The 18,555-nt window shown below is 40.4% G+C and overlaps 2 protein-coding genes across 2 annotated transcripts; both read right to left on the reverse strand.

The window, feature by feature from the left end:
• Positions 1-1,207: 1,207 nt before the first annotated feature.
• Positions 1,208-12,828, reverse strand: btbd9 (BTB (POZ) domain containing 9). Its single transcript, XM_030722161.1, has 11 exons — positions 12,690-12,828; positions 12,136-12,344; positions 9,193-9,556; positions 7,959-8,226; positions 7,579-7,798; positions 7,198-7,317; positions 6,220-6,329; positions 5,939-6,128; positions 5,567-5,674; positions 4,013-4,091; positions 1,208-3,180 (listed from the first exon to the last, which is right to left on the reverse strand). The coding sequence occupies exons 2-11, from the start codon at positions 12,318-12,320 to the stop codon at positions 2,986-2,988; spliced, it is 1,839 nt and encodes a 612-aa protein (XP_030578021.1). The 5' UTR covers positions 12,321-12,344; positions 12,690-12,828; the 3' UTR covers positions 1,208-2,985.
• Positions 12,829-14,126: 1,298 nt separating this feature from the next.
• Positions 14,127-16,795, reverse strand: LOC115774365 (uncharacterized). Its single transcript, XM_030721604.1, has 9 exons — positions 16,661-16,795; positions 16,146-16,481; positions 15,772-16,035; positions 15,561-15,683; positions 15,310-15,399; positions 15,184-15,206; positions 14,748-14,804; positions 14,400-14,468; positions 14,127-14,304 (listed from the first exon to the last, which is right to left on the reverse strand). Exons 1-9 carry the CDS (start codon positions 16,713-16,715, stop codon positions 14,209-14,211), a joined length of 1,113 nt encoding a protein of 370 aa, XP_030577464.1. The 5' UTR covers positions 16,716-16,795; the 3' UTR covers positions 14,127-14,208.
• Positions 16,796-18,555: the final 1,760 nt, after the last annotated feature.

Genomic DNA, 18,555 nt, shown 5'->3' on the forward strand with positions numbered 1-18,555 from the left:
GCTTTTTCATTCATCTTCAGTCCAGTCCTTGTACCTTATCATTTTCAGAGCAAAGTTTTTGTTTGTTTGTTTGTTAAGCTGCGTAACACTGACCCACCTCAAGCATAAAGGCACCTATCTCAAGGGATGAACCAGTGCTGTGCCTACACATAACAGACAACTTAGCAAAGATTTTAAATTGTATCTTTAGGCACTTTGTCACCAACAGTCAGTCCCAAAACACATGATGTGTTTCCACGCTTTTCCTTGAATCTATGAAAAATGCCAAAGAAACAATTTGATAGATATATAAAAAAAAATTTTTTCACACTAACAAGGTGATTCCTAAAGAGCTGTTAGCTGAAAACTTGGCAAATCTCAGCATGCAATGCAGCGTGTCCTTAAATAATTTAAGGAAAGTGGACAAGTGGAGGACAAAATAAGTAGCAGGCATTTACCCAAAAAACAGCAGATGAACAATATCTGAATGTCATATCCTTAAAGAAATAGCAAAAAGTCCAGCAAAGATCTGACACAGGACCTGAGAGATGCATCTCAAGGCGTCTGACTGGCAGCGGTTTCTTTTTTCAGCACAGCAATGATCCCAAACACACTGCCAATGCAGTAAAAGCATACATGGATGCAACAAACACACAGTGGAATATTATCAGTCACGGGGCCTACGCAGAGCCCGGACCTCAACAGACTGTTCTCGTTCCTACTGAAGCAGCGTGAGATCGTCCTGACCGAGAACTGAAAGAAAGGCAGCCAACATCCAGAGAGGAGCTTTGAATGTCCTTCAGGAAGCTCGGAGAACTATTCCTGAAGACTATTTACAGAAATGACTAGAAAGCTTCCTCAGAGAGTTCAGCCTGTGTTGCAGAATAAAAGTGTTCCTACCAAATATTGACTTTCAAGCTCTAAATTGTTCTTGCCTTATATGCTGCATTTCCCCTTCTTTGCTCGTTTCAATAAATTGCTGCACCCATTTCCTATTTTCTTAGTAAAATATAAAGAAACGAGAGGTAGCACAAGACATCTACATAGTGCTGTATATACTGAGTGATGATTCAGCTTATGGAAAGATTAACTTACAGATTAGTTCTCTGCTTCTTTTTCTGTGACCCACTGTAAAAACTCCTTGTATACTATTTTTGAAACAGCTGGAATAAACTGACTTTTGTACCGTCAAAAAAATAAATAAAAAAAAAAAAAAGACAGCAAAACATTTGACTTTCAAAATTTGACATTTTTAAAAGTTTCATTACAATAACATGTCCTTAGGCAGCCTCACATTAACACTGCCCAAAAAGCAGGCAGGGCATCAGTGCCCGGAGCGTCAGTGATACACGATTATCAATCAGCACCGTTAAGCTCTCAACACTTAAAGCCAAAGGCGGACTTCATTGTATTGCTTGTATCAAAGAGCTCCACTGTGTGTAACAGCAGCCATTGTAGCGAGCAGGCGGCGTCACCGCGTACAGAAACTCAACAAACATCAGCTTTTTTTTTTTTTCTTTTCTTTCAGAATCACATTTTTGACAGGCATTGAACAAGAGGCAGTGAGATGCAGTCACATACTGATGGTGAAAATAAGTAAAAGTACATAAAGTCAGATAAGGTATGGGGAGTATGTTGTCAATATTACAAACTGAACAAAGCCCTATTTCTGTTCTCTAGTTATTCAGGAAGACTTAAACTAATGGGTAGTCCTCTTAAACGTACTGGGACGCCTAAAGAAAGCTTACAGAAACATCAGTGAGTCGCCTCAGGTAGTTTTCAGGTATTTCAGATCATGTAACAGCAAACGAAGGGTTTCCAACACAGGATTTTTTTTTTTTTCTTTTTTAAATAACACAAAAGTGAACCATCAGGAACACAAAGAAAACACATCACTGACAACTTCATAAAAAAAAGAAAAAAGACCACACGCACAAAACTGAAACCTAAAACAACCAAGATTTTAAATTAATTCAACATAACAAACAGCAAGATACCAAATCCAGCGCTCCAGTACTCTACTTCAGCCCGACCCAAGCTACAACCCTTATTTCTGTATACTCGAGTACAATAAAGTGCAGATGGAAGCTGCTCGTGTTTCTACAGTATATAGACGTAAACTTCAGCAGCCCAAGTGCAGAAATAATTTGGTCCTCTCAGCCCCAATTCCCCCCCCCCAAGCTAATTGAGTTCCCTAATCGTGTGCGTGCTCACCTATTCAAGTGCTTAAAATATGACATTAAGACACTCGGTTAAATCTCGGTTCGTTTCAGTGAGGTCATCCTTGAGGTAAGAATTTTAACTAGCAAAAAAGTTGCTCTGCAGATTTCAGGTTTGGGTGTGAAAGCCTGCTATCAAATACTCCACAGCTATTACTTAATATGCAAATGCATAATTGGATTATGTGCTATTTGCATTTAAAAAAATGCCACTTGATGCGTTAGCTCGACAGCTTTGGCAGACTTTCGAAGAATTTAAAGTTCGAAAAATACTTCTACTCTGTTAGCTCGATGGTAAGAAAAGTCAGTAGAGTCAGTTTAAGACAGTTCCTTAAAAAAATAGCTTAACAACAATACTTTCATTATTAATCTTATTATTAACGCATAAAATTCAAATACCGCCCCCCGTGGACTCGCTGCCCTTTGATAACACAGTATAAACATGTTTCAGTGTGCGCCTCCCCTTTGGAGAAAGATTCCACCTTCATGATTTTTTAAAGACTAAAACTTGAGTCTTAGTAGCTAAAAAGTACCTTCATATAAATGTAGGAGCCAGTAGATGTGATACCTAAATTTGAGCTTCAAAACTGGGAAGACTGGAGCCATGAATGCTGTTGCTACAGAAACACCAGTCTCTGATGTTGCACATGTGACAGACGGACGATGGATTCTGACAAAGACGATCGCCTTTAGCAGCGTTGTTGGAGCAGTGCAGTCTGGACGATGAAGGCTGTGCAAAATAGCGTTCTGAGGTCCCCCCCCACCACCTTCCAATAAGGGGATGCTCTTAATGATGGGACTGTGAGGAAGATGAGGAGGAGGAAGAGTGCTGGGTGGGCAGCAGGCTGTGTGTGCGTGAAGGTCGTTGAGGTCGCTGCTGCTGGATAGCAGCTCCAGAATCAGAAGAATCCAAACCCGGGATGCCTTCACTGACCTCAGTGTCCAGCTGGGCCGGACATTCAAAGTGCACACAGTGGAACACCTGCAGAAAGATGAGGGTTAAAACATGAGACGGAGAAATTAATGCACAGATGACTGCTTAATCCAGCTGCTGGTAGAAAGTCAGTCTGATTTAAAAGGTAATTTATGGGGGCCACAACCAGCCACAATAGGTTAATCATTCATTTTTGGCTGCTTATGAGCTGCTAGGAGGCCAACTGTCATGCTAACCACTGTGATTCTGCAGTACCGTGAACATAAACAGCTACATGTGTGCTGCGGCGTATAAACACGCAGGCGGAGCATTCTACAAAGGTGTGTGGGCGTTAACCCGCGAGGAAGAACGCCGCCGCTGCTAAAGTTCACCACACTTGGTAAACTGATGTGACATTTTGCAGGTGAGACGTTATAAGCGCTCCGCATTAAAAATAGAATCTGACTTTTGGAGAATGTAACTGTTTCAAATGTTTGTAAATACACAAATAACATTAACACACAGAGCTTAACTTCATCCATCAGCATGTGCTCAGTTTGGGCTGTTTTTAAATAACCTGTAAATTAGAGTCAGACTTCTTAATTAGATATAAAATTGGGAGACCTGATGTTCCCGAGAACGTGTCCTTCGTGTCCTGCACGGAGCAAAGGGAATTTTCTTTGGCCTTGGACGAGGTATGCAGTCTCAGTCTGTTCTTGTTTCTTTATTAACTTTGCTGATTACAGTTATTTTATCTTCTCTGGGATTTTTGAAAAGCACCAACTGTACAATTACTTCACTACACATAAGCTGCTACTTAGAAGAACACCTCAAAACTCCCCGCATTAAAACAAAGCAATAAAAGGATGAACCCAGATGACCAATTAAACCATGTTTTCACCTCATTAGCAGTGTTGTGAGTCCCAACAATACGGATGAAGGACGCAGCCTGCTTATCAAACTTCAGTGTCTGCCATGATCTGTAAGAGAAGCAAATAAAAAAAAAAAAAAACATTAAAACAAAACTATGAAACATGTTTGTTTACATGTTTATGATTACAGCTTCCAGAGATGACCCCGATAAATTCACACAGACTCCAAAGGATCCGTTTCTTAAGTGTTTGGCATTAACAATAACTTCAGCTACTCGCACACATTCTATGAAAATGAGGACTTAATCACGAGCCACGGGATTGTAAACAGATCTTTTTTTTTTAGGCTCCGTTCTCAAAGAAATCACATTCAGATGAGGATGTTTCCTTAAAGAGGAGCCAGACGTTCAAGGTGAGTCTAATCAGACAGGCCTTTGAAAAGTGACTGAGCACGCTCCATCCAGCGAGTCCCACTGCTGGGTTCAAGTTCACGGTTTAGTCGAATAATTTAACAATGAAAAAATACACAAAACATTTACATCATGGAAAAAAGTTCACGCTGAAAATACTGTTCGTAACAGATAACGAGAGGACTTAAAAGGTTCTGGTTCTGGTTATACGAATAGATTTAATGTGCATTTTATTTACACACAGGCTCATTTGGGACCCTTAACTCAAACACAGGGTTTATACACCTTTTCCAGGGTCAAATTCAAGCACTTTTTAAACACTTTCAAGGTCCATTTTCAAGATTTTCCAGCACATTAACACTGGGATACATATTTATACAACTACTGATAGTGAATTCTGGAAACTTTATTCTCCAGAATGTGAGCAAATCTGCTTTAAAACAGCTTTTATGTTGCTGCCACGGTGTAACTCAGTCTAATGCTGAACTATCCATCAAAGTGACCAATCACATTAGGCTCCATAGGCTCCGCACAACGGTCAAAGGTCAGTTTCTTCACGGGCGCAGAATTCAGCTCCGCGTGCGGAAACTTTCCTCACGAGAGGGTGAACCTGCAGCACTACGGGCGCACAGCAGACACTCGTGTGTGTGATGTTTCTTTGTGCGCAGCTGCAGAGTTGAATTTACTCGTGAGGAATGAAAACCTGCACTCGCGGCAAGACATTATTTGCACAGATTGTTTTTTTTCTGGTGCATGACTTTTGACCTAAATATAATTCCATACCCGTCTTATCCATAATTGGAATTTGCAGTTTTCCAGCCAACACTCATTAAAATGGTGACTCTGTCTTCACGGGAGGGGCGGGGTCACAAACAGACTGACAGGTCACATGCATGCCTCCAGCTCGTAAGCGAACTATTCAATCAGATACTTATTTTTTAGATTAACACAAAACGGTGACAATTTCAAGCACTATATCCAAAGTTTAAGCACTTTTAAAACCTTGAAAACACAATATTAATATCCAAGAATCTTCAAGGATTTCCAGCACCTGTATGAACCATGGAAACAATAGCAAGAAAAAAAAGGTGCTGCCTTCTAATGCTAGACTGTAAGACCATCAATGATTTAAGGTGTGATACAGAGTAACAAAAGAAGAAATGGACCCCTTACCGACATGCTACCCTGGTGCGGTCAACCACCTTTGTCCACTGCTGCTGGTTGGTGGAGACCTCAATGTAGTAACTGTAGGAGCGCTCGTCACAGTCCCACAGCAGCAGCCTGAACACACACAGATTTGTCCGTCAGTATTTGTGAGGCATTAGTGCGACTCCAAATATGACAAGAACTCATTTACTTATTGTATAAGTTTTATTCTGTGATTTCACACAAAAAGCTTTCATAAAAGTTTGTGACTAAATGGAAACAAACACTTTATTCTAGCTGTGATGAAAAGGATTAAAAAGCCAGTATGATTCATCACCAGTAACAATAATTACTCCATCAGCTTCGTCTGAACTACACTCAGAGTAAACACAGATTCACCTCAGCGATCCAACAGAGTAAGGCTGAGCTAGCTGGATGACGATGGCTCCGGAGCCCAGCTGGTGGCAAGTGTATCCAGAGTCCCAGTCGTAGTTGCGCGTGTCGCCATTGAGCAAAGCGTTTCTGCTACGACTCACGCCCTCGATGACGCTGGCACAGGCGGCTATCGTCGCCACATTCTCACCGGGCACTGCAGACATTACGAGCAGGGTTAGAAACATTAGTACCATTAGTACACCAGCACTCTCACTTTTTATGACACTCAGTTTTCCGCAGCTTACCCACAAGTCCGTTCTCCAGGGTGAACGAGCGATTGGTGAACATGCATTCAAAAGCCACGAGGTGGAAGACCTTGTTGACTGTGTTGTGTGTTCCTACAATACGAACGTACCTGAAACACGTGGAAAAAAGAAGATGTGGGAAAGCAGAAAAAAACAGTCATGTATAACAATCTTCAGACAAGCAGAAGAATGTTTTCATTCTGCTCTAATTTATTAATGTTTACAGTCTGATTGCAGTGAGTTTGCTTTTACATTAATGAGATAGTTTTCTATTTAAACGACCTTCTCTACACTGAAGCACATTCTATAAAATATGTATTATTTGAAAAGGGCAAACTTATTAAAACATGACCATGTAACACCAGCATAACCGTTCATTTTACAAAGTATCAAATAAATAAAAATCCTTTTGCTAACTCAGTCTCAGGTTTCTCTTCAGGTGTGATGAAATTTCAAACTAAGGTATTACTTTACTTCTATTTTCACTTTTAGGGTGAATTCAACCCTTTTAGAGGAGGAATGATGCTGCAGCTGCCATTACTGGATTACTTAAGGCGAGTTTCAGCCATTTGTTCTGACGGCCGTTTGGATGCTTTGGCACCATCTTCTTTAAAAGGCATTATTCAAAACTGGGCGTGTCAGCAACTTCGTGTCAGCGTGTCTGGGAAAGACAGACCGGCTACTGAAAGCAACTATATGAACTCACACAGCATCAGAAGTATGCAAAAATACTTCTGTCATCACACCGGCAAACATCGAAGCATTTGCAAACAGAGAGGACATAATCCAAATTAACTGCATGCACCAACCCAGATACACCCTAACTGCACACCAGGTTAAGGCACGTTATGACAGAGCACAAATAAGCCTTTGGTGTGAAGTCAAAATGGCAAAAATAGAACGGGATTGTACAGCTTAGGCCTAAGATTAATAAGCACTGGTATAACTGGAAGCCATATAGTTTTTGGCTTAGTTCACCTGCAAACCCGCGGTGTGAAGTACAGGTTCTGCCACGAGCGGCAGAGATACTTGGAGTGGTCGACAACGCGCACCCAGTCCAGCTCATCCATCGACACCTCGATGTAGTAGGAGTAAGACCTGCGATAGTCATATAGGACACTTTGAGTCAGTATTCAAAGCACCTCAGGTTAAAGAGGGAGGTTAAAAATCCAAATACATAAATCAGTCTGAATTTAGTTGGTCTCAGCACTCAATGCTGTGCTATAAAATAGAAATTTAAACCTTTTTTAGTCAAGAATCACCACATCTATGCAGTCAGCTGATAAATACATTTAACTAAATGTGCTCCAATCCTACCCACACACACACTTTAAGCAGGATGAGAGGAGCGTGTTTTACCGGCTGTCTCTGTCCCACAGCAGCAGGCGGATGTGGTTGATGATGGACGGTTGGCCCAGTTTGACCTGAATCCCGGCTCGGCCGTCCTCCTCGATGGGGTGTCTGGAGAAGCCGTGGTCCAGATCGTAGTTCTGGGTGTCTCCGTCGAGCAGCGCCGACTTCAGCTCCCCTTTCACCACCTGAGCGCCGTATTTCATGGTGGCAATGTTCTCCTCCGGGACTGAAAGCCAAGACAGACGAGGACACGGACAAACGTGCAAATTCGTGCACTTAAGGAGCAGATAATAAATGAAAAATATATGGACTAAAAAAACATATATTACACTTTTAACTGCAGCCTGATGTGAATGCTAAACAAACAAAAGACAAAGAGGACTCACTGAGCATTCCCCGGTAGTTGAGGTCCATATTGCGGCTCTCAGAGCGGGTCTTAATGGCGTCCAGCAGGTCATCTGGGCTCACGAGGCCAGACGGGCGCACCACGTTCAGCATCTCCGTCAGAGTCATGAGGGGCAGCCGCACTGCGGACATGACTTCCTGAGTGTGCTCGCCGTTCTCCTGCTGCCGGCACCAGCGGCACAAAGCCTGGAAGATCTCCTTCTCACTGGCAGCAAACGAGTCCCTCCTGACCACGGTCAGCAAAGCGTTCTGCAAACACCGGTAATAAATTATTCAAAGAAAAAAATACCCATAATTTAGTTATAACTTATCTTTTTTTTTTTTTTTTTTTTTTTTTTTATTACCACACTACAAATCACTGTCATTTAAAAAAAAAAATTTTACTCTGAAAAAAGTATTAAATTACCTGACGCTAACTAAATTACTAACTAATTCTCTTTGGAGGAATTTGAGGTGATGATTCGATATGTTTGAAATCATGAAAAGAAAAACTGCAAGACAGAAAAACAACATAAACTTTAAAAAAAATTTTATAAACCTGAAAACACTTTCTCCAAATAAAAATATAAGACTTCTAAAGAGCTTTTATAACAGCTAGAAAATAACGGAGCAGCAGTGGGATGACAGACCTGCGATTATTTATTTATGTTAATGGTTTTAATGACATTGATTTTCAGGATTTTCTTCTGTTTTAGGTTTCTGATGGACACAGCAGCTTAATCGTCTCTTTAGGTTTAAATAAAAGGCTTTAAGTGTTTAATAAAAGCTTTTCTTACTTCATCTTTTACTTTGTTTGACTTCACTGTTACTCCCCTCATCTCCTCGCTGTTTTCAGGGAATATAACAAACATCTTTTTTTTGTTTTGTTTTCATAATGATACATTTTAAACTGATACATGACCTGGACCCATACCAGTAGCAGAAAATGAATGAATCACTAGAAATGATTAATTTGTCTAAGATCCCTTATGTTTAGTTTAAACCTTCAGACACTTATAAAAAGAAGAGATGTAGATAACCATGTAGGTAACCTGCTTAGATGACAGTTGCCATTTGCTGAGCAGCAGTGACTCTTTTCTAGCTTCTGCTAACTGCCACTAGAGGTCACTGCATCACCATTTCACAGTATGGAGAAATAAAGACTAAGGCAGGAATGAATGAGCTGTAACACCTACTACAGTTCTTTCACAGTCCCATCACCCTGCCACCTCTTACCTTGGAGAGCGCGAGGAAACCATCAGAATTCAACACTTCAGGTGCGTGTCTGTCCATGTAGGTACAGCAGGCTGCGGTGAGCGCGCTCAGAGAGTACAGACTGGCCACATCAAACACCAGACAGACATTGTTGGTGTGCAGGATGGTGCAGAGGAAGTCAGAGGTGGAGTCTTCCAGAGGCTGGAGGCCATAGCGGTGAGCCAGGCCCAGGAAGTCCAGTAGAACCTCCTCCCGGGCAGAGCTGAGGCTGGCCCGGCCCGTGTACAGGTAGTTTAGCAGCATCGAGAAGGCTTCAGCCCGAGTCTCCTCCAAAGACACCTCCGCCTGGGGTTGGGATTCTTTCATCCCACCATACAGCAGGGCCCTAAAGGAGGCAGAACATGCAAAAGTATAAATATGCTTTTTCTTTTTTCTTACACATGTAACAAGCTGCCAGGAGCCTCACAAATATAAAGACATGCATTATGAAAAGCATGATTATCAAAATGATCTAAATGCTGCCCAAAGATAAATAGACAGACAGACAGACAGACAGACAGACAGACAGGTTAAATAAACTGCAGCAAGAACGTTTAATACAGACATGTGGAATCTTGTGTCCTGACAGGTGTGTTCACAAAATGTGCTCACAAAATGGAGAGTCGTTGTGTAGTTTTATAGAGAAAGCAGCTGGGACAGGCTCCAGCCCTCCTCTAGAGTCATCACTGTCTCTGGAAATAAGGAGTGTTCAAAAAACTTGTGTGTCACAAGCTGGAAAAGCAAAGTTTAAGGGTAAGATAGAGAAAAAAATTGTATATTTTAGCTTAGATAGATTTGGAGAAGGGAAGATGCTGCATAATTTTGTTATTTTCAATAATTAAAACTAGGAGTTTGTAAAAACTTGGTATTATGATCTGATCAACAAGATGCTGCAATGCAAAAAGAGCTTTTGCTGAAACAACACTGCAGGAGAGCAAAGTTAATCCTGAATATGTGTGTGTATTAGGGCTGCATAAAACGATTATTTTAGTAATCGAGTATTCTATCGATTATTCCAGCGATTAATCGAGTAATCGGATAAGAAATACTTTTTTTTATTAACAGTTTATCTGCATATTTTAACTTCCGTACAGCAGTTTCTCGCCATGTGAACAAACAGCGGTGAATGGAGCAGCTACAAAGTTCTCTTTTCTTCACCTTAACACTTGCTGATCAGGTGCTTGATGAAGGACCTCCAGCTGTTTCACAGATTTAATGGTGGTTACTAAAAGAAAAAGCTGCTGTTTTGGACGCTGGAAAAACGTTTACTTTTTCACTACTTGAGCTCACCGTCACAGCTTCGCCTCTTTGCGCTTGCGCAGTTAAAACCGCTGCCTGCTATGAGTGTTTTGAAAAACTAGTGGCTGCGGGAGCCATGGCGCATGTGTGAGTAATGGTGTAATGCTTTGTATTCACAAGCATTCTCGAAAATACGTTTCTACTGCAGGTCTATATTTAGTCACTCATAAGGGATTAAAGTATAAAAAATATTTTGAAGGAGCCCCTCGGTCCTGGGGGGCGGGCCTTCCGGTACCGAACCATCGCTAGTGCTAATGGCCCGCGCTCGCTAGCAAACCAGTTCTGGTAGCTACAGCTGAAGTAAAGACAAAAATAGCAGCTGAAATTCTCAGCGAGCACAACACACACACACAGAGAGCAGTGGAGGCGTGGAAATGCATGTCAGCGACAGTTGCCACCCGTCCCGTAAAGTACGGAAGACGGCATGTTACGGAGCCGTATTCCACGGAGTCCCGTAACATACGGGGTTCTGTATTTTACGAGACAGGTGGCAACTCTAGCGATGATCCACTCTGTGTTAAATGAAATCCATCGCAGCGACGGAGAGCTTTTTAGAATGTGTGCTTGTGTATACGTGAGTGATTCACACTCCAGTCCAGTAGGTGGCGGTAATGCAGTTCTATGTTGGTTTGCCAGCCCCCAATAAACCCACAAAAAAAACGTCAGCACTAATGCTGCTAATGCTAGTGAGGAGCGCCGCTTACACCGAGACAGCTGAGCGCTGCAGAGTTTAAACGAAGCATCGACACAGTAAATTTGTGTCGATAAATTTTTAGAATCGATTTAATCGAGTTAATCGATGAATCGTTGCAGCCCTTGTGTGTATAATGACTTTTTCTGATATTTCACTTTGTAGACGGTCCCTGCAAACTCGTCTCACAGCCGGCTGCAGACACAAATGTGTTTCAGTCCAGCTCAGAGGTTTATTATTGAAAATGAGCCTGGAGGAGGTTTTTTTTCTTTCCTCTGCCTTTATGATATGAATAAAAAGAGGAATTGTTGGTGTTTCAAAAACATTTCTTATGGAGTTAGTAAAAACAGGATTTCAAATGTTACCATTCCTTGTCTAAAAAAACGATTTCTTCTCAAATTATTTCTTGTAAATATGTCAGTTTTTTCTTGCAAATTTATGACTTTAATCTCAGAAATTATGAGTTTTTTTTCTCTGAATTTTACTCTCACACACACTTGGCCAGCTCTTCAATCATTCATTCATTTATTTTCACCTTCAGTTGCCCTAATACGCTGACACAGTCAGTCTGCTTGTTTGACTCAATGGGAAAATCAGACCAAATATGAATTTCTCTTGTGTTAATTTATAAGCCAAAGGAGAGAGAAAAATTAGCAGATCATATAAAAATTGACAGCCAACATATTCAAGACAATTTTTAAACACAAAAACACCACATCTGCCTGTCAGTAAATGTGGTTCAAATCCCGAAAATATTCCATTTGCTTACACATGAGAGGAAGGAAACCAGATCATATGTGAAGCTCTGCAAACATGAAAATCCCGGCATCTGATCATATAAAATGTGTGCATAAAAGTCTGAATCTCTGTGTTTTTAAAAGATCAGTTGTTTCAGGGCTGGAAAGGCGGCACAGGTAACAGACATTTAAATTCACCTGAAGTAGTGACAGCGAGCTGCCAGGATGACCCGGTGCGCCGGGAAGCGCTTCTCCTCCACGATGAAGGTGACATCGCTGTACTCCTCTCCGAGCACCAGGGCTCCGAGCTGCTCCGACAGCAGGTGGATGTGGTCGATCTCCGACACGGAGGCTAGTGGTCTCAGAGGGTGACTGTTGCTCATGGTCGACGGCTGCCAGAGTTACATCTGACACAGGAATGCACACGTTAAACCGAAAGTAAAACAGGCGCTGCGAAAAAAGAAAAACACTACCCGTATAATAGCCGAAGCTAAATGCTAGCTGAAATGCACCGAAAGAAAATGTCTCCTGCGATCAAACACGACTAACGTCGACTCCTATCATATTAAAGTGCGTGTTAAAGAGACTAAATCAGCAAAGTGAAACTACAGCCGCGATAATGCGAAGTCCATAAACAGCAAGCTTCGCTGTGTTGTTTACAGCCGTTGGTGTCGCGCATATTTGACGACTGATCGTTAACTCGGAGCGCATTAATGTCTCTCTTCTCATTTTAGCCTGCGTTATAAACTTACCGAACACCGACCATTAACTCGTGTGTTGAGATAAAGTCGATTTCAAACACACAGTTTTAGTTACTTTTCCAAAATGCAGGAAAAATCAGCAGCAAACCACGACTAGTTCCAACATCACACCAGCGGAAACACCTTCGTGAGCAAAGAAAGGAACTTCCGGTTCAGTTAACGATTTCAAAATAAAAGCCTCCCCCCAGCAACATTTTAACCTTTTTTCAGCCGTTCAGCTGCATTTTTGATCCATCTTCAGTTTCATTCTCAAAACTGATGTTTTGAAACACACTGTGAACACTCCGTAGTGTATGATATGGGTATATATTCAAACTCCATTACAGCTGTCTATTTCTTACTATATTAAATCACTACAATGTTTCAGTCATATTATGGTTATAAAAACGTAACAGTGAGAGAGGTAACTTTTTTCAACATGTTGAATAGTTTTACTTCAATATGTTTGTCAAATCAAATTTATTCATTATTCATTCATTCAAAAAGCTTCTTCAAAAAGAAAGACAGAAAATTTACGAGATTATATTCATGTTTTGTATATGTATGCTTTATGAACATATAAAAAGCATAACCAAGTATTAAAACAGAAAAGATACAAAGTTATAAAAACAAATAAAAGGGTAAATGACCACTTAACCACACACTTTAAACTAAACCACATGTTTGCTAAGAGATGTGTTTTTAGTCTACTTTTAACAGCAGATTAACAGTGAAACTTTTTATATTAAATATTGGATAATTTTTTCATATCTGCCTTTTATTTCATGTGGTAGAGAATTCTAAACAGTTTGACCACCGTGACTGAGTTTGAAGATCTGCTGTCAGGGATCCTGAGCATGTGTACTCTGCAGGCTTACCAATAATAAAGGAAGAAGCTAAGTGCTGGAGACATTTGATATTTCCATGTTAATCCCGGGAACACTGAAGAAAATGACCAAATTAAATTCGCTGATAATACCTGAATTCTTATGAAGACGAGGCAAACATTCCCCTCCACCGCTGCCAAATTTGAAATGAATGCTACAGAGATTTCACCTGCAGGTGGCGTCACAGCATGCTGTAATGAATGCACTCTAACAATCCATTCATTTGAGTCTGGTGACAAAGCACTTAAGTGACTGACTCCAGCCAGTCGGTATGACTTTCTATCACCATGTGAAATAATGATGTTTTAACTCAGCTGCTTTTCTAACTGTAATAAGACACAAGTGATTAAATTATTCTAAATGAAAAAAAAAACATCAAATTAAACTAAACTTTTATAAATTATTGCAGACAGAGAAACTTTACAGGCAAAATATATTTAAAAATGGCGAAGCTAAAATAACTCTGAACATCATTTCTAAACCTTGAACAGCCAGAGATGAAATTAATGACTGACAAAGATGATCAAGTAACATGTGCCACATATTCTGCTTATTGAGCACCCACAAAGCTGAGTTATTGCTTTTCTTATAGATGAGAAGCTTTTCCACAGAGCAATGACCTGATGTTTGAGCTTCCTTTTTGTTTACTTGATGGTAGCATAGAGGCTGCTGGGCTCAGTGGAGGCAGCTTTCACAGTGGAGTAGGTGACTGTCCCACCTTCATCATCATCGTGTTTACCCTGAACACAGGAGATATCATCACATGTAACACAGCACAGTGAAAACATCATTAATTCACACACTGATGAAGCTCCAAACACTGATCATAGATTACTTTGTTTCCACTGTGGGGGTTCTTGGTGTAGCTGATGGAGGCGTAGGAAACACCATCTTCAGGCTCCGCCTACACAGTGAAGAAAACAGAACGACTGTCCAGTTACATGCATGTGGATCTACACTGACTCACTACGTCTGCCAAGGATGTCATGTTATGGCTCTAAATTTATTCCCACTGACCTACAACTATTTTTTCCACCCATGCTTTTTCTTTTTTTCAGCTTAGATCAGTTGCATCAAGTTCACTTCTCTTTTTTTTCTCTCTTGTGCAATCTTATGTTCTAAAGTGAGTCTCATGCAGTTTCATCATGTTGAACCAATGCAAGTGTGGAGTGTGTGATCTCACCGTTTCCTGGGTAGTTTCTGATGTACACTGAGTGACTGCAGGGTTTGAGTTCAGGCCCTGAATAATAAATATAGAAGAAATTATTTAATGCATGCTGTGCAGAAACAATGCAAGCAACACATGAGCAATGCATGCACTACATCTGTGCAGCTTTCAGGTACATGTGATATGATGTTTGAGTGTCAAAACATCTGCGACAAATGTCTTCAGTCCAGAAGATAAAATGCTAAAATGAAACACAACAGTCCCACAAATACCATCTGTTACTGCAGTGAGAGTGCATCACTTAATAACAGTGAAACTGTAACAGCAACCAGTTAATTAATAATAATAAAGTTTACATTATTAATAAAGATTTATTTCGTTTAAATAGAACAGGTGGCACTGTTTATTTTACAGCATCATTTCTCACGTATGGAGTTAAAATTAAACTCACAGCATTTCCTTTAGTTTTGTTTGCTGGAAAAACACAGAAAGAAAAGCAGGATTAGAGACTTCAGCTTCTCCACAGCCAAAGTCAGAATTATTCTCAGGGAGACATTTAATGTGTAATTTCTCTCACCTTTGAGTCTCTTTAATCTCATTAATATCACAGCAATGATTAAAAGTGCGACTAAAATAACAGCTGCAAGGATGTACGGCCACACCGGACCTGAATATAAATGTTGAAAGGATTTAGTTACACTGTTAAGTGTCTGAGAGCTAAAACAAACAGACAAACAAACAAAGTTGAAATGTTCATACATACAAACAGAAATAATTTTGACAAAGCAAACAACTTCAGGTGAATAACAAAAAATGTTTTGTCACTACCGTTTAAAGTCTGGTGGTTATCTAATGTTACTGTTATTGTTGATGATGTTGTTATTGATGATGGTGATGATGTTGATAATGATGATGATGATGATGATGATGATGATGATGATGTGTCTCCACCTGAACAAAAGAACAAAATCAGAAATCTGTTCATTCCTCACATCAGTTTAAAGTCATTTGTTCCTCAGACTCTCTCCTGGTTTCTTACCTGATGAACGAGGGCTGAAGGGAAAAAGCTGCTCTTTGTTATCTTCTGTTGTTACGCTGCAGTTAAAGTCATAACTTGATATGTGAGTGTTATGGTTCAGAAAGGTCACAGTAGCAGAGCAAGAAGACTGTGATGTTTTTATATCTGAGTAAGCTCTATTCAGATCTTCACTGTTATGGATCCACTTCACTCTGTGTTTACAGCGTTCATAAATGCTCACAGAGCAGCTTAAAGTCACCTGATCAGCTTTCTTCTGTTCAGTCACTGATGAAGATGAATTTCAAGAGAAAGACAAAGAAAGAAGAAGTTTATTTTTCTAAATATAATGTGTCAGTTTGTTGTTCTAACAAAAATATTGTGGTGTAAATACTCACTGATGACAACAGACAGAAGAACCACAGCATCCTGACCTTCCTGTCTTCGTGGACTGCCCCTAAACTGTCTGCAGGTGTAACGGCCAACATCCTCAACTGTGACCTTCTTTATAATCAGTGAGCAGTCTGCTGTAACACTCAGTCTGTTTGATTTGGCTTTTTCTCTGATCTGTCCAAGATTAACTAGCTCTACTGCTGATGTCCTTCTTGAGTCACTGAAGATCCAGGTGGTAGTGTCACAGTTCTGATGATTTCTGATCACATTTCCACAAGGCAACGTGACTTCATCTCCATCTCTGACAGTGAAGGAGAGAAAAAGACCTGCACTCAGAGCTCCTGAGAATATGACAGAGAAACAGAAATGTTCAGAGTGATGATAATTTAAAAACTTACATTTTCAGAGTGCTTCAAACTCTTTGCTCAAACACACAGCACAGCTGTCCTGGCTACATGAAGATCATATAAAGCAAAATTAGAGGAGTTTGTTTCTAAATCCATGTTAAATGTTTCCTTACCTGCAAACTGAAGCAGAAGTATAAAAAACATTTTCATTAATCTGTTTTCAGCCATCGTTTCTCTCGGTCTCTCTTTTCTTCTTGAGCTTCAGAAACATAAACGTATCTTCTTCCTGTAGTTATCAAGAAATGACTTCCTCATTATGACTTTCAGCCTTCTTTCCTCACATATCTGCTGTTATTCTTATGCAGCTAGACTGTCACAGCTTCTATGTTCCTCATTTATTACCAGCTGCAGTTTGTCATTAAGTAGACACTCATCAGCTGTAACTGGAGGGTCACGTATAAAACAAACACTTTGAGTTTCCACAGTTTTGTGTGTTGTTACTTTGCTGTTCACAGACACTCCCTGACCCGGGGTCTGTATCACACATACAGCTTTAATCAGGAGCTCCACAGATTCATTTGCAATGATGCACAGAAGTGTAACAGTATAACCTCCTTTCACACAGGCAGCGCTGCACTGACGCCCATTCTTTCTTATTGTTCCTGCAGTGCAGCAAGTTCCCCACTGCTTCCAGTATGTGACCAATGCAGAAATGACACACACACACACACACACACAAGGGGCGCATGTGCACACAGTACACACGAGGCCATACTGGGAGCAGTCAAAAAAATGAATACAGTAAAACTATCAGAGTGAAATAAACCTGCTGCACTTTCACAGCACAGTATAAAAATAAACTGAACAGAGATATAGATGATTAAATGACTGCATATCAAACAGAAACAGCTGATGTGTGAACCAACCAGTATGACTGAGGTCAAAGGTCACAGCAGGCTGTCTAAGGCCTCTGAGACCTAAATGAGTGTGTAGGATGGACGGCTGATTGTAACACAGTAACTTATTACAGTGCAGTGGAGCGTGTGTGACTGTGATGCTGTGGTTAGACGTACCTGACACAGTGACAGCGAGCTGTCAGGATGACCCGGTGCTCCGGGACGCCCTCCCCTCCTCCACGATGAAGGTGACATCACTGTAATCCTTTAGGAGCACCAGGGCTCCGAGCTGCTCCCACAGCAGGTGGATGTGTTTGAGCTCCAAAAATGAGATCTCCATAAACAACTAGCTTAGCTGCTGCTTAGAGCTGCTGGTGATGCAGAGCTCATTAATGTCTCTGTCTCACTTTAGTTTGTGCCATAAACTTACAGAACAGCAACCATTAACTCCTCTGTTCACATGAAGTCGATTTCAAACACACTTTTTCAACATGCAGGAAAAATCAGCAGCAAACACCGAGTGTTTTAGTCTTTTTAATTCAGTTACAAGAAATACAGAACATGAAACTAAAATTCATGAATTAAAGAACGCAAATGATCAAAACAGACATGCAAACTCAAAAAAAGGCTGTTATGGGAGGAGTAAATTACAGCTACACAGAGTTATATCATGAAAATCATGAAGTGCAGCTTCTTATTTAACTTTATGGACGTGGAATTTGGAAACGAGTAAAGATGATATTAGAAATGAAGGTAGTAACGTCCTTCCATAACACCTGAGTGAAAGTACAAGACCAAAATAAATGGGAGCAAATGACAAGACAGCTGTAAGATATTCTGCTGAAGATATCAATATTTGAAACCTTTTCACCAATTCAGCTTCATTTTTGATGTTTCTCTCATTTAATTCTCTACAATAACATTTTGAGACACACTGTATTCACTCTGTAGTCTGTATTATGGATATATACTCAGATCTAACTCCACTGTTGCTGATTATATCACCTTACACAAATGTTTTAATGATATAACACAAAAATATGTAACACTGAAACTGAACTGTTTTCATATTTGTCACTTCAAGATTATTTATTACATTTTATTCAAAAAAGGCTCGATGTGCTTCAAAAAGAGGAAGAAGAAAAGTCGTGAGATTAAACCGTACACGACGG

This window comes from Archocentrus centrarchus, chromosome 24 (genome assembly GCF_007364275.1).
Source record: "Archocentrus centrarchus isolate MPI-CPG fArcCen1 chromosome 24, fArcCen1, whole genome shotgun sequence".
NCBI classification, from domain to species: domain Eukaryota; kingdom Metazoa; phylum Chordata; class Actinopteri; order Cichliformes; family Cichlidae; genus Archocentrus; species Archocentrus centrarchus.